The sequence below is a fragment of the Podarcis raffonei genome, chromosome 4 (assembly GCF_027172205.1).
Source record: "Podarcis raffonei isolate rPodRaf1 chromosome 4, rPodRaf1.pri, whole genome shotgun sequence".
Taxonomy (NCBI): Eukaryota; Metazoa; Chordata; class Lepidosauria; order Squamata; family Lacertidae; genus Podarcis; species Podarcis raffonei.
The window spans coordinates 3007295-3019397 of record NC_070605.1 but is presented as its reverse complement, the minus strand read 5'-3'; the positions used below and the strand labels follow the sequence as shown (position 1 = coordinate 3019397).

The 12103-nt window shown below is 46.3% G+C and overlaps 2 protein-coding genes and 1 pseudogene across 5 annotated transcripts in view; 1 reads left to right on the top strand and 2 right to left on the bottom strand.

Annotated features, from left to right (window-relative positions):
• LOC128412188 (zinc finger protein 850-like) overlaps positions 1–12103 on the top strand; it is a 322162-nt pseudogene that overhangs the window by 153276 nt on the left and 156783 nt on the right.
• LOC128412278 (zinc finger protein 850-like) overlaps positions 1–12103 on the bottom strand; it is a 59557-nt gene that overhangs the window by 8437 nt on the left and 39017 nt on the right. Inside the window, exons 3-6 of the mRNA XM_053385186.1 lie at positions 5202–5283; positions 4887–4969; positions 4642–4768; positions 2630–4065 (exon numbers count right to left, since the gene is read on the bottom strand). Of these exons, the coding sequence (XP_053241161.1) occupies positions 2630–4065; positions 4642–4768; positions 4887–4969; positions 5202–5283 (1728 nt within the window). The remainder of the gene's footprint in view (positions 1–2629; positions 4066–4641; positions 4769–4886; positions 4970–5201; positions 5284–12103) is intronic.
• The window catches only part of LOC128412033 (zinc finger protein 420-like), a 317641-nt gene that overhangs the window by 278253 nt on the left and 27285 nt on the right, over positions 1–12103 (bottom strand). The gene's annotated exons all lie outside the window — the stretch shown is intronic.

Below are 12103 nucleotides of genomic sequence, written 5' to 3'. Positions count from 1 at the left end.
GGGAAGGCAATCTGATCAGAAGCTGTTAAGAGCTTTGTAGTCCACCATAAGATGAGTGCGACCAGGACAATGGCCAGCCTAGCCCTAGAAACGTGGCTGTAGGGAATTATTTGTAAACCCAACTTTTTTCGTTAAGTACCTTTCATCATCCTCAAGCACCAGCACCAACCAATAGTCATTTTAACCACCAATCAGAAAGAAGCCGTTCCAAAGCAGTGTTGTGGTGCAGAGACAGACAGACAAGTCTTTGGGAGCAGCCAGATTTTTATGTGTCAAACAAAAGCACCATGCATTGCCCTAAAAGTGATCCATGCGACGGTCATCTGCAGGCTTGACTACTGTAACTCGCTCTACGCGGGGCTGCCCTTGAAGCTGTCCCAGAAACTCCAGCGGGTGCAGAATGCTGCAGCGAGGCTCCTCACGGGGTCTTTGCCATGGGAGCATATTCACCCAGTGCTTTTCCAGCTGCACTGGCTCCCGGTGGAGTACAGGGTCAGATTTAAGGTGCTGGTTTTGACCTTTAAAGCCCTTCACGGCCTAGGACCTTCGTACCTACGGGACCGCCTCTCCTGGTATGCCCCACGGAGAGCCTCAAGGTCCATAAATAGCAACACCCTAGTGGTCCCGGGCCCTAAGGAAGTTAGATTGGCTTCAACCAGAGCAAGGCCTTTTCAACTCTGGCTCCGGCCGGGTGGAACGCTCTGTCTCCTGAGACCAGGGCCCTGCAGGATCTGATTTCTTTCCACAGGGCCGTAAGACAGAGTTGTTCCGCCTGGCCTTTGGCTTGGAGCCAATTTGATTCCCTCCCTCTCTTTCTTTTTTCCTTTCCTTCTCCTCCTATGATGAGGCTGCATTTTAATATTTTAATGTTTCAATATTTCAATGTTGTATTGTAATTTTGTTTTTTAAGTTGTAATCATTCATCTTGTTTTTATTATTGCTTGTAAGCCGCTCTGAGCCCAGCCTTGGCTGGGGAGGGCAGGGTATAAATAATAAAATTAGTATTATTTATTATTAAAAGTCCAGGGAACATTAGATGCTTCTAATTTTTCCGATGAAGTGTTTTATTCAGTCTCACCTGCAATCATGTGTGCTGAACACACAGAAACACATGCAGATAATGAAATTACTGGGAGTTACAGTCTCCAAATAAAACTCAACACATGCAAGCAGATTGATGGAATAGTACACATGATTTCCCCATCTCCTTTTTAAAAAACATTATTTTTCTTTATCTTCATGGTACAGAAGATAAATATTGAAAAAGCAATAGTTACAACAGTAAACAAAAAGTAACTTGTCCTGATGGAATTTCAGACTTTCAGTATGTCATGTGTTAAAGTTTCATTTCATTATTCTAAAACAGGCATCCCCAAACTCGGCCCTCCAGATGTTTTGGGACTACAATTCCCAGCATCCCAGACCACTGGTCCTGTTAGCTAGGGATGATGGGAGCTGTAGTCCCAAAACATCTGGAGCGCCGAGTTTGGGGATGCCTGTTCTAAAAGACCACGATACATTTCCCCATGAGTGCTGGGTGGATTCCTGCAACAGTTTTAACAATTTATATATTCAACAAACATTTGCCACGTGTTATAAAAGGAATATGGATTGTGTTCCCCCACCTTCTTGATTTCCCCTGGCAAACAAAAGTTAAGATACTTAAATTGTGGTGCCCAGAATTGAACACAGTATTCTGGGTGGGGTCTGACCAAGGCAGACTAAAGTGGTACTATTCCTGCCATTGATCTGATTCTGCCTTCTGCCACATTGGCCTCCGCTCCCCGTTTGGTGTCATCTGCAAATGTGATGAGCATCCCCTTCAGTTCCTTCATCCAAGACATTTATAAAGAACTTGAACAACAACAGGCCCAGGACAGAACCCTGCAGCACCCCTCTGGTCACTTTTCCCCAGGATGATGAGGAACCATGAAAGAGTCCTCTTTGGGATTGGTCAGTCAAATCCACCTAACAGTTACCAAGTTCAGCCTCATTTTACCAGCTTCCTCACAGAAATATCAAGGGGGACTTTGTCAAAAACCTTACTGAAATTAAGATGCACTATTACCACAGCAGTCCCCTGAGAAACAATCTGTAACTCCATCCAAAAAAAGAAAAAGAAAAAAGAGAGATTTCTCTAGCTTGACTTCTTTTTGAGAAAGCCATGAAGGGTACATATTTTTTTTAAATGCTAATATTAAGAAGGATATTGACAAGCTGGAACAAGTGCAAAAGAAGGCGACCAAGATGGTTTTGTTTTATTTATGCATTTATTTGACTTCTATAGCGCCCTATAGCAGGAGTGCCAACTTGAATAAAATATAGGAGGGGTTTAGCAAGCCCCGCTTCGGTTAAACAGTCACAGGATGCGGTGCATGCATGCCATTTGAATGGCTATTCCTATGAACTGGGGGGTGGCCCCCTCAAATATCTTATTGGGGGGCAAAGAGCCCTCAGACTCTTAAGAGTTGGCTCTTATTCTCTATACCCACAGGTCTCAGGACGGTTACAACATAAAACCACACAATGAAAACACAAAACACCCCCCAAAAAACCTGTAACCCCCACCTCCCCACCACATTGTAAAAGGGCATTAGATGTCCATCAGCCAAAGGCCTGGTTAAAGAGATGAGTTTTTCCCTGGCACTGAAAGATGTATAATGAAGGGTTTTGGGAACTTTGTATGAATTTTTTGATGTGAACTGAGATTGCAGCTCTGACTGAAGCTCTTTGCACATTCCCCACACTGATATGGTTTCTCCCCTGTATGAATTCTTTGATGGTAAGCGAGATTGCCCTTCTGTCTGAAGCTCTTTCCACATTCCAAGCACTGATAGGGTTTCTCCCCTGTATGAATTCTTTGATGGGTACAGAGATGGGAACTATGACTGAAGCTCTTTCCACATTCCAAGCACTGATAGGGTTTCTCCCCTGTATGAATTCTCTGATGCTTAATGAGATAGGAGCTTGTATTGAAGCTCTTTCCACATTCCACACACTGATAGGGTTTCTCCCCTGTATGAATTCTCTGATGGCGAGTGAGATTGCTGCTGTAACTGAAGCTCTTTCCACAATCCACACACTTATAGGGCTTCTCCCCTGTATGAATTCTCTGATGGGAAGTGAGATGGTCGTTGAAACTGAAGCTCTTTCCACATTCCACACACTGATAGGGTGTCTCCCCTGTATGAATTCTCTGATGGGAAGTGAGAGAGGAGCTTTCAGTGAAGCTCTTTCCACATTCCACACACTGATAGGGTCTCTCCCCTGTATGAATTCTCTGATGGGAAGTGAGAGAGGAGCTTTCAGTGAAGCTCTTTCCACATTCCACACACTGATATGGTTTCTCTCCTGTATGAATTCTCTGATGCTTAGTGAGATTGACCTTTTGACTGAAGCTCTTTCCACATTCCACACACTGATAGGGCTTCTCCCCTGTATGAATTCTCTGATGGGAAGTGAGATTGTGGCTGTGAGTGAAGCTCTTTCCACATTCTACGCACTGATAGGGTTTTTCCCCTGTATGAATTCTCTGATGGGAAGTGAGAAAGGAGCTATCAGTGAAGCTCTTTCCACATTCCACACACTGATAGGCTCTCTCCCCTGTATGAATTCTCTGATGCTTAGTGAGAGAGGAGCTCTGAGTGAAGCTCTTTCCACATTCCACACACTGATATGGTTTCTCCCCTGTATGAATTCTTTGATGGGAACTGAGAGAGAAGTTCTGACTGAAGCTCTTTCCACATTCCACACACTGATAGGGTTTCTCTCCTGTATGAATTCTCTGATGCTTAGTGAGATTGCCCTTTTGACTGAAGCTCTTTCCACATTCCACACACTGATAGGGCTTCTCCCCTGTATGAATTCTCTGATGGGAAGTGAGATGGTGGTTGAAACTGAAGCTCTTTCCACATCCAAAGCACTGATATGCTTTCTTCCCAATGGGATTTCTTTGATGGGAAGTGGAAAAGGAACTTTTCCCACATTCAAGATATTTATTCAGCTTCTCCATTGTGGGGATTTTGTCATGGTCACCCTTGTCCTTGATTTCCAGTCCATCTCTATCTACAATGAAGAGAAATGGATTAGAGACTCAGGGAGAAATTAAGGAAGAATCCTTGTTAACTCTGGTAATAGAGGAATAACACAAGTGGGTTAGATGGATGGTTTTCTGATGGGTTGGGTGCATTAATTAACGGGGATCAACCAACATCCTTAGGGGAACCTGTGATTTGATAAGCCTGGCTCTTCTCTCGAATGGATTTTTTTGGCTCCATCATGGCATCCCTCCATTTCCAATGTCAGTCTTCTCTTTGGACAACCAAAGACTGACGGGAGGAAAAACAAAAACTGAAAACCTGACAGAAGCTACTTCAACTTCCCCAACAACTCTGAAGTTTACAGTCAAAAGGGTCTGGGGAGTTCAGACCAGCTGATCCTTGTTTAATAAGCTGCAACTGGAGGAAGAACATTCACAGAAAAAACAGTAATTTACTATTCAAGGGTTTTTTTTTGGGGGGGGGGATATTGTAATATCCAGTGTTGTAGGGGGCGCTGTTGAGGTCTGTGAAAATATGAGGTTCGTCACATATGGAGTTTTGAATTTAAAAACTGATATTATGATTCCACTAGGAGCCTTACCAAGAGAGGCCATGATCCCACAATTCTCCTCCATGACATCCTTATGCAGAGCTCTCTGGTCAGGATCCAGCAAGTCCCACTCCTCATCCGTGAAACAAACAGCAACATCTTCAAAGCACACTGGACCCTAAAGGAAAAAGGGAAATGTCTTCCTCTGAGACAACACTGTTGTTCATCACCACTCCTTGAGCTAGGACATTGTTCCACCCCTTGGCCTCTGTCCCCACAAGGCAGCTTCCCCTGACCTGATCTGGTTCCACAGCCGCTGCTTCTCTTCTGTCCCCATTCAGAGATGGTTGAAGAGGTCTAGCCAGTATCACTGTGTCACCTGCAAGAGAAAAAAGGTAAGGGGGAGGCCCAGAGTGCCTTCCTGTCTCACAGGTAAATCTGTGCATCTCAAACTACAGAGGGGCCTTTGAGAAAGTCTCGCCTGCTGAGTGCATTTGGATATTTGGGTGCATTAGAGATGTTATGTGTGAAAAAATATATCTTCCCTCCTCTGATGAGTTGGAAAACCAACAGAATGAGACTAAACAGAGAAAAAAATCCTCCCTCCTTACCCAGCTGCCTCTCTCTGGTGTCCAACGGAGGCCTCTCTGCCTCAGAAGAAATCTGGTCCATTTCTGCAAAGAGATCCTTTTCCTGAAAAAGAAACAAGGATTCAAAAGAGAGAATGGGGAGAAGGATTAAAAAATGAGTGTCAGAGAGAATTCCGGCTGATCGCGGGAGCGAAGACAAGCGGGATTTCTCTCTGGAGAGGGAATCCAGCTCTTGGGAGGAAAAGGGGGGTGCTGCAAGGGCGCCGCAGCCCCCCAAAACACCCCTGGAAGGAGATCCAGGGGGCAGGATCCCGGCACGGCCGTTTTGCGATTCCCCCGGCCGCCAGGTAACCTCCTTTGGAGGCGATGAAAGCAGCGGGGTAGAAAGGCAGGCAGTGGGAAGCCATTACTATCCTCCAGGAGCGAAGCCTCGAGTTTGTGCTTGTGCGCAGAAGCCATCGGCTCTCAAACACTAAGAATTCGAATTTAAAAGGACTTAAAAGGATTAAAAAATCAAAATAACAATTGGAGACAATTCGATGAGGATGAGGTGGGAAAAAGGAGGTCAGCCTCGTCTGGAATTCTAAGTAGACACAGGAGGGATTCACAGAACGGGACAAAACTGTCAGTTAATTCAAACGGATTTTACTTTGGCGATTAGAAATCTTTTTTATGGACCTTTAATTAATGCTAAGAGGGATGAGGAATTAAAAAAGCCTTTTTTTAGACAGTCTTTTTTGTGAAATTTCTGGGAACGTCGGAATTGGACCTCTGTACTTTCTACTTTCGATTACAAAAGATCTGCGTAACAGACAATTAGTGCCTCTAAGACCTTTGATGTATCTTCTATTTTTTTATGGTGGAGGGATGGATTAAGTGGTAAAGTTCTTAGAAGACAGAGGCTGTTCTCTTTCGTCATTTTTGTTATTTTTGTGACTATGGGACTTTGAGAGTGCTTCTCTTTTTCTTGGAGACTGTATTCCCCCCCTTTCTTGCTTGCTTCTATTTCTGTGACGCAGGAAAATAAGCAGCGCCATTTTAATTCTCGGAAAGGGAGAATTTCTTTCTCTTTCCGATATAAATAAAAACTTTAAGGACGTTGACTTGGGAGTGGATTAGTGGACTATATTTGGGTATTTGGACATTTTTGATTTTTTTCTTCCCCTTTTCCCCCCTTCCCTTTCGTGGATTATAAAGTCTGCTTCCTTTGCTAAGTTTTTGTCTTTTGTTTCTTCTTAGAGGCTTGTTTTTGGAGTTTGGGATTTCTCTTTATAATTTATTTTTTTGTGGATATTTTGTCGGGAAATTGGGAATAGCCAAACAAGTGGCAAGAAGGCTATTGTAATAAGTGGATATTTTAACTCCCTGGCTGTTGGAGCGTGGATTGGATTAGCCATACAAGTGGCAAGAAGCTAATATTTAATATTAGGAATGTCTCATACTCAAAAAAAAAGTGAAGGGGCGACACCGGTAGAAAGAAAAAGTTCAAGGCAAGAGTCAGAATTAAAAGGGGAAATAGTAAAGATGTTTGCAGAAATTAAATCAGAAATTTTAAAAAGTGAGAAAAATTTAGAGACAAAATTAGAACAGTTGGACAAAAAAACAGATGTCACAGTTAAAAAAATAGACTTAACAGTTAATGAACTAAAAGGACAAATGAAAGATATGTCCAAGAAATACCAGGAACATGGAAAGAAGCCTATATCACTTTTATTCCAAAACAAGATTCTGACCTGACTCAAGTTAAAAATTATAGGCCAATTTCATTGTTAAATAAGGATTATAAATTGTTTGCAAGTATATTAGCAAATAGGATGAAAAAGATAGTGAAGGAAATGATACATAAGGACCAAGCAGGTTTTCTTCCTGGTAGGCAGATGAAAGACAACATTAAAAGGAGTAAAAGTATCTGAAAATTGAAACTAACTTTGGATTGCTTTGAAACTGTGTTCAAAAGAGGACATTACTGATTAATATAAATAGAAACTGTTTCCCCCTAGTGGAAGCCTTTGAAACTGGTTGTTTTACAAGAGCTGGGCTAGGGGAATTTCCAGCGGCAAGAGAAAAAACTGTGAGACTCTGGGACTGACCTTGAATCTTTAAGTGTTATGGCAAATGGAAAGGAAAAAAAAGATCAGCAAACTGTAGAAAAAACATTAAGGTCTGGGAGGACTTTGCAGCAACCCAGGAGAGGCTCAACACCAGCCCTACCTGCTTCTTCTGCGGCTGCTTCTGTATCAGTTCATTTAAAATCAAGAGGAATGCCGACAGAAGAAGCTTTGGCGATTGCATTAAATAAGATAAATGATTCACTGGAACAGCTTAACAAGAAAACAGACGCGATAAATGTGAAAGTGGATGCCGCAACTACTAAAATTGACTTAAATACAGAAAGTATAAATAATTTGGGACAAAAGGTGAATACCAATACAGAAACCATCCAGAAATTGATACAGGAATCTATTCTGATACGGCAGACTGCGGAAGAAGCCAGGGAGAAAGCCGCTGCTGCTGAATGCAAAGTGTCAGGGAACTGCCATCTGAGACTAAGGAGGTGAAAGGGCTCATGGAGGGTGAGAGAGACCATTCAGCGGAGGAGGGGACCAGCAGGGGGAGAAGTGGAGTTCCAAGGGAAAGTGAGTCGGAGGGAGGGCTCAGAGACACTTCAAGCGGGAGCAGCGGGGAGATTTCAGGACCTCCTGTAGGGACACCCACTCCTCGGCGGAAACTGTCACGCCGAGAGTCCAGAAGACGCGTTTCCGTTAAGGAGCTTTTATGCTGGAAGAAGTTCCGTAAACGCCCACTGTCCGATTCAACGAGCGATTGATGGAGTCAGGTTTAAGGAGCTCCATCACAGACAGAGGTTTGGGGACTTAGCCAAACTCTGAGGGATTAGGATTTTACGCACAAGCAGCTCATCATCCCATCACAGCAATCGGACAGTCCCTGAAAGCAGCTTGTGCAGAAAGGCATCATGAGTAACCCAGCCGGAGCCGGAGGAGCAGCAGGAGCTGGAGAGGGTCCAAGCCTGGAAGAAAGGTACAGAGTGTTGGAACTCCAGCTAGCAATGCAAACGGCGAGGCTAGAAGAAAGGAGGGCGCAGGATGCAGAAAAGGCAAAAGGCGCTACACTAGCAAGAAAGATGCCAGGAATGGTGCAGAAGTTTGGGGGGGACCCCAGGAACTACCAAGCCTTTAGGACAGAGATGCAGTATGCTCTTGAACTGCAGTTTAATGACTTTCCCGACGAGGCATCGAGAGTGGCGTTTGTGATTGGCCATCTCAAAGGAGGGGCGAGAGATTGGGTCAGACCCCTGATGGCAGGGAATAGTGACATGCTGAAGGACGCGAGGAAGTTTTTTCGCGCCATGGATTTGATGTTTTCCAGCGAGATTGAACAGGGGCTGGTGCGCAGACAATTGATGGCGTGCAAACAGGGGAGCCGATCGGTTCGTGAGTACTGGACTGAGTTTACAATGTTGATACATAGATTGGGGTGGGACCTTTCGGCGGAACCCATTCAAATGCTCTTTGAAGAGGGGCTTTCTTCGGCGGTGAAAGATGAACTTTCCCGGGCGCCCAGGGCGGAGTCTATGGATCAGCTGACCAAATCAGCGCTGACCATTGGAGCACGCCAGGAGGCAAGAGCCTTGGAGAAGCGGGAGGGGAAAGGAGAGCGTTGGAGGGATTTCCGCATTCCAGAGATTCCAGAACCAAGTTTCCCGCCAGGAGAGCCGATGGAAGTTGGAACAGCGCGCGCGCGCGCAGTTTCAAATCCCAGTGAAGGGAGGAAGAAGGAGGGAAAGAGCGCCAAGAAATGTTATCTCTGCCAGCAGCCAGGTCACTTTGCCAGAGTCTGCCCGCAAAGAAAGGAATGGCAAGGGATGGCTGGAGCTGTTGGGGGGAAGGAGGAGGAAGTCCAGGAGCCAGTAAAAGCCAACGCCTGTCTGCCTCTGTCAGGGCACTGCAGACAGGCCAAGGAGCAGTAAAAGTGCCCACTCCGGAACCTCCAAGACCAGCCCTAGTAATAGAGGTGTTGCTAGAGCTGGCAAACGGATACCCACTAAAGACTAAGGCGCTGCTGGACTCAGGCAGCTCCTGTAATTTTATGAGCAAGGAGTTTGCAGCTGAACACCAGATACAGACACTCCCTTTAAGCAACCCCCTGCAGGTCACCACGATCGATGGGAGGGAGCTGCTGGGAGGAGAAGTCAGCCTACAAACCGTCCCAATGGTTATGAGGGTGGCCAGGCACACTGAGAGGATAGCGTTCAATGTAGCCACCCTGGGAGGGGCTCCAGTCATTTTGGGAATGAGCTGGCTAGCGTTGCATGACCCGCTAGTGGGCTGGCATCAGAGAGTGGTCTCCTTTGGGTCAGCACATTGTCTGGAACACTGCAGAGAGGGAAAGGTGCCAGAAGGGGCAAAAGCCTCTCTAGCAGGGACGGAAGTGGCGGACAAAGGGAAGGTGCCCAAACAATACGCTGACCTGAGCAAGGTCTTCAGTGAAAGGGAAGCAGATAAATTACCACCGCACAGAGACTTTGACTGCCAAATTAATCTGGTCCCTGGGGCCCAGCTCCCCGTGGGCAAGCTGTACGCCATGTCAGACAGGGAAATGCAGGAGTTAAGGGAGTTTATTGATAAAAACCTGAAGAGGGGCTTCATCAGAGAGTCCAGAGCGGTGGGGGGGAGCCCAGTGTTTTTTGTGGACAAAAAAAACACGGATAAACCGAGATTGGTCGTGGACTACCGGGCCCTAAATGCCGTGTCAGAACCAGTGACTTTCCCCATGCCCAGGATTGATGACATTTTGACCAGGGTGAGGAAGGGAAAGATATTCACAAAACTGGACCTGAGAGGAGCATACAACCTGATACGAATAAAGAAGGGGGATGAATGGAAAACCACCATGTTCACCCCTTTGGGGGCGTTTGAATATCTCGTTATGCCATTCGGATTACAATCAGGCTCCGCCTGTTTTCAATCGCTCATGAACCACGTACTGGGACCTTTGCTCTACAAGAATTGCGTGGCCTTCCTCGATGACGTGCTGATATATTCAGAGAATGAGGAGCAGCATGTAAAGGATGTCAGGGAAGTGCTGAGCCAGCTGCAAGCAAACCAGTTGTGGGTGAAATTGGAGAAGTGTCAGTTCCACACCAAGGAGGTGGAATTCCTGGGGTACCGCTTATCAGACAAGGGATTAGCCATGGATCCAGGGAAGGTCCAGGCGGTGCTGGAATGGAAGACACCGAAAACGAAAAAAGATGTGCAAAGGTTCTTAGGGTTTGGGAACTTTTACCGTAAATTCATCAAGAACTTTGCCCACTTAACGGCTCCCATCACGGACTGTCTAAGCAGCAAGAAGAAATTCGTTTGGACGGCGGAGGCGGAGCATGCTTTTGAGGAATTGAAAAGGGCATTCGCTTCGGAAGAACAGCTCCTGCATGTGGATTTACAAAAACCCATGAGAGTGGAAACTGATGCCTCAGACCGGGCGGTGGGGGCGGTGCTGCTTCAGCCAGGGAGCAATAAGTCGGAATGGAGACCGTGTGCCTTCTTTTCGCGTAAGCTGAACAAATCCGAGAGGAACTACACGGTATATGACCGAGAACTACTCGCCATTCACGAAGCGTTCCGGAGATGGAGACACTTACTAATTGGCGCACAACATAAGGTGCAAGTGTGTACGGACCACAAGAATTTGGAGTATTGGAGAACGGCACGGGTGCTCAACCAACGACAAGTGAGATGGGCCCAGGAGTTCTCCAGATTCCATTTTGAAATTTGCTATGTGCCAGGTCCAGAAAACATCAGAGCGGACGCTCTCTCTCGCAAACCTGAATATTTGGAGGGGGAGGGAGCGCCGGAAGAGAGACATATTATCCCAGAGGACCACTGGGTGTGTGGTGCGGCCTGGGTGGGGCAAAGAGAACTGGTAGAGGGGACGGTAAATGATGAGTACGCCCAGGACAAGCTCAGAGGTCTAAGGAGAGAGGGAGAAGACCCCAGGGGTTTTGAAGAAAGAAACGGGGCATTGTATTACAGAGGGGCGCTATATATACCCGAAGGGGAATTGAGGGGGAGAGTACTCAAACAGCTGCACGACAATCCCACAGCGGGGCATTTTGGGCAACACAAGACCATGTGGTTGGTGACCAGGGAGTTTTGGTGGCCCAAGGTGAGGGAGGATGTACGGGAGTATGTGAGAAGGTGTGACCAATGCCAGAGAGCCAAAGGAGAAAGGCGGGCACCAGCGGGGTTATTAGAACCGTTACCCACACCAGAACGACCGTGGGAGGCGGTGTCGATAGATTTTATGACTGATCTGCCCAAATCCCAGGGGAAAACCGCCATACTAGTCGTAGTAGACCTGTTAACTAAGATGGGTCACTTTGTAGCTTGCTCACATGCAGTCACGGCGGAAGAAACAGCGAAATTGTTTGTAGAACATATTTTCAGACTGCATGGCGCCCCCTTGAGGGTGGTTTCCGACAGAGGGAAACAGTTCACGTCCAGATTCTGGAGGAAACTTATGAGCTTATTGCACGTAGAGGTCAACTTTTCGACTGCCAGGCACCCTGAGACCAATGGGCAGGCGGAGAGAGCAAACGGTATTCTCCAACAATACCTGAGGTGTTATGTCAATGACAGAGAGAACGATTGGGTCGAAAAGTTGGCACTAGCGGAATTTGCTTACAATAATGCTGAGAATGTGTCCACCGGGATGAGCCCCTTTTTGGCTAATTATGGGTGCCACCCCAGGGCGTTTCCAGGGGAAGGTGGGGAAAGATGGAGTGTTCCGGCCGCGGAACTTTTTGTAGAAGAAATGGAAGCGATCCATCGTCAACTCCAACTCAACTTAGAAAGGGCCAAGGAAGAATATAAGAGGCAGGCAGACAAGAGCAGAAGGGAAGGTGA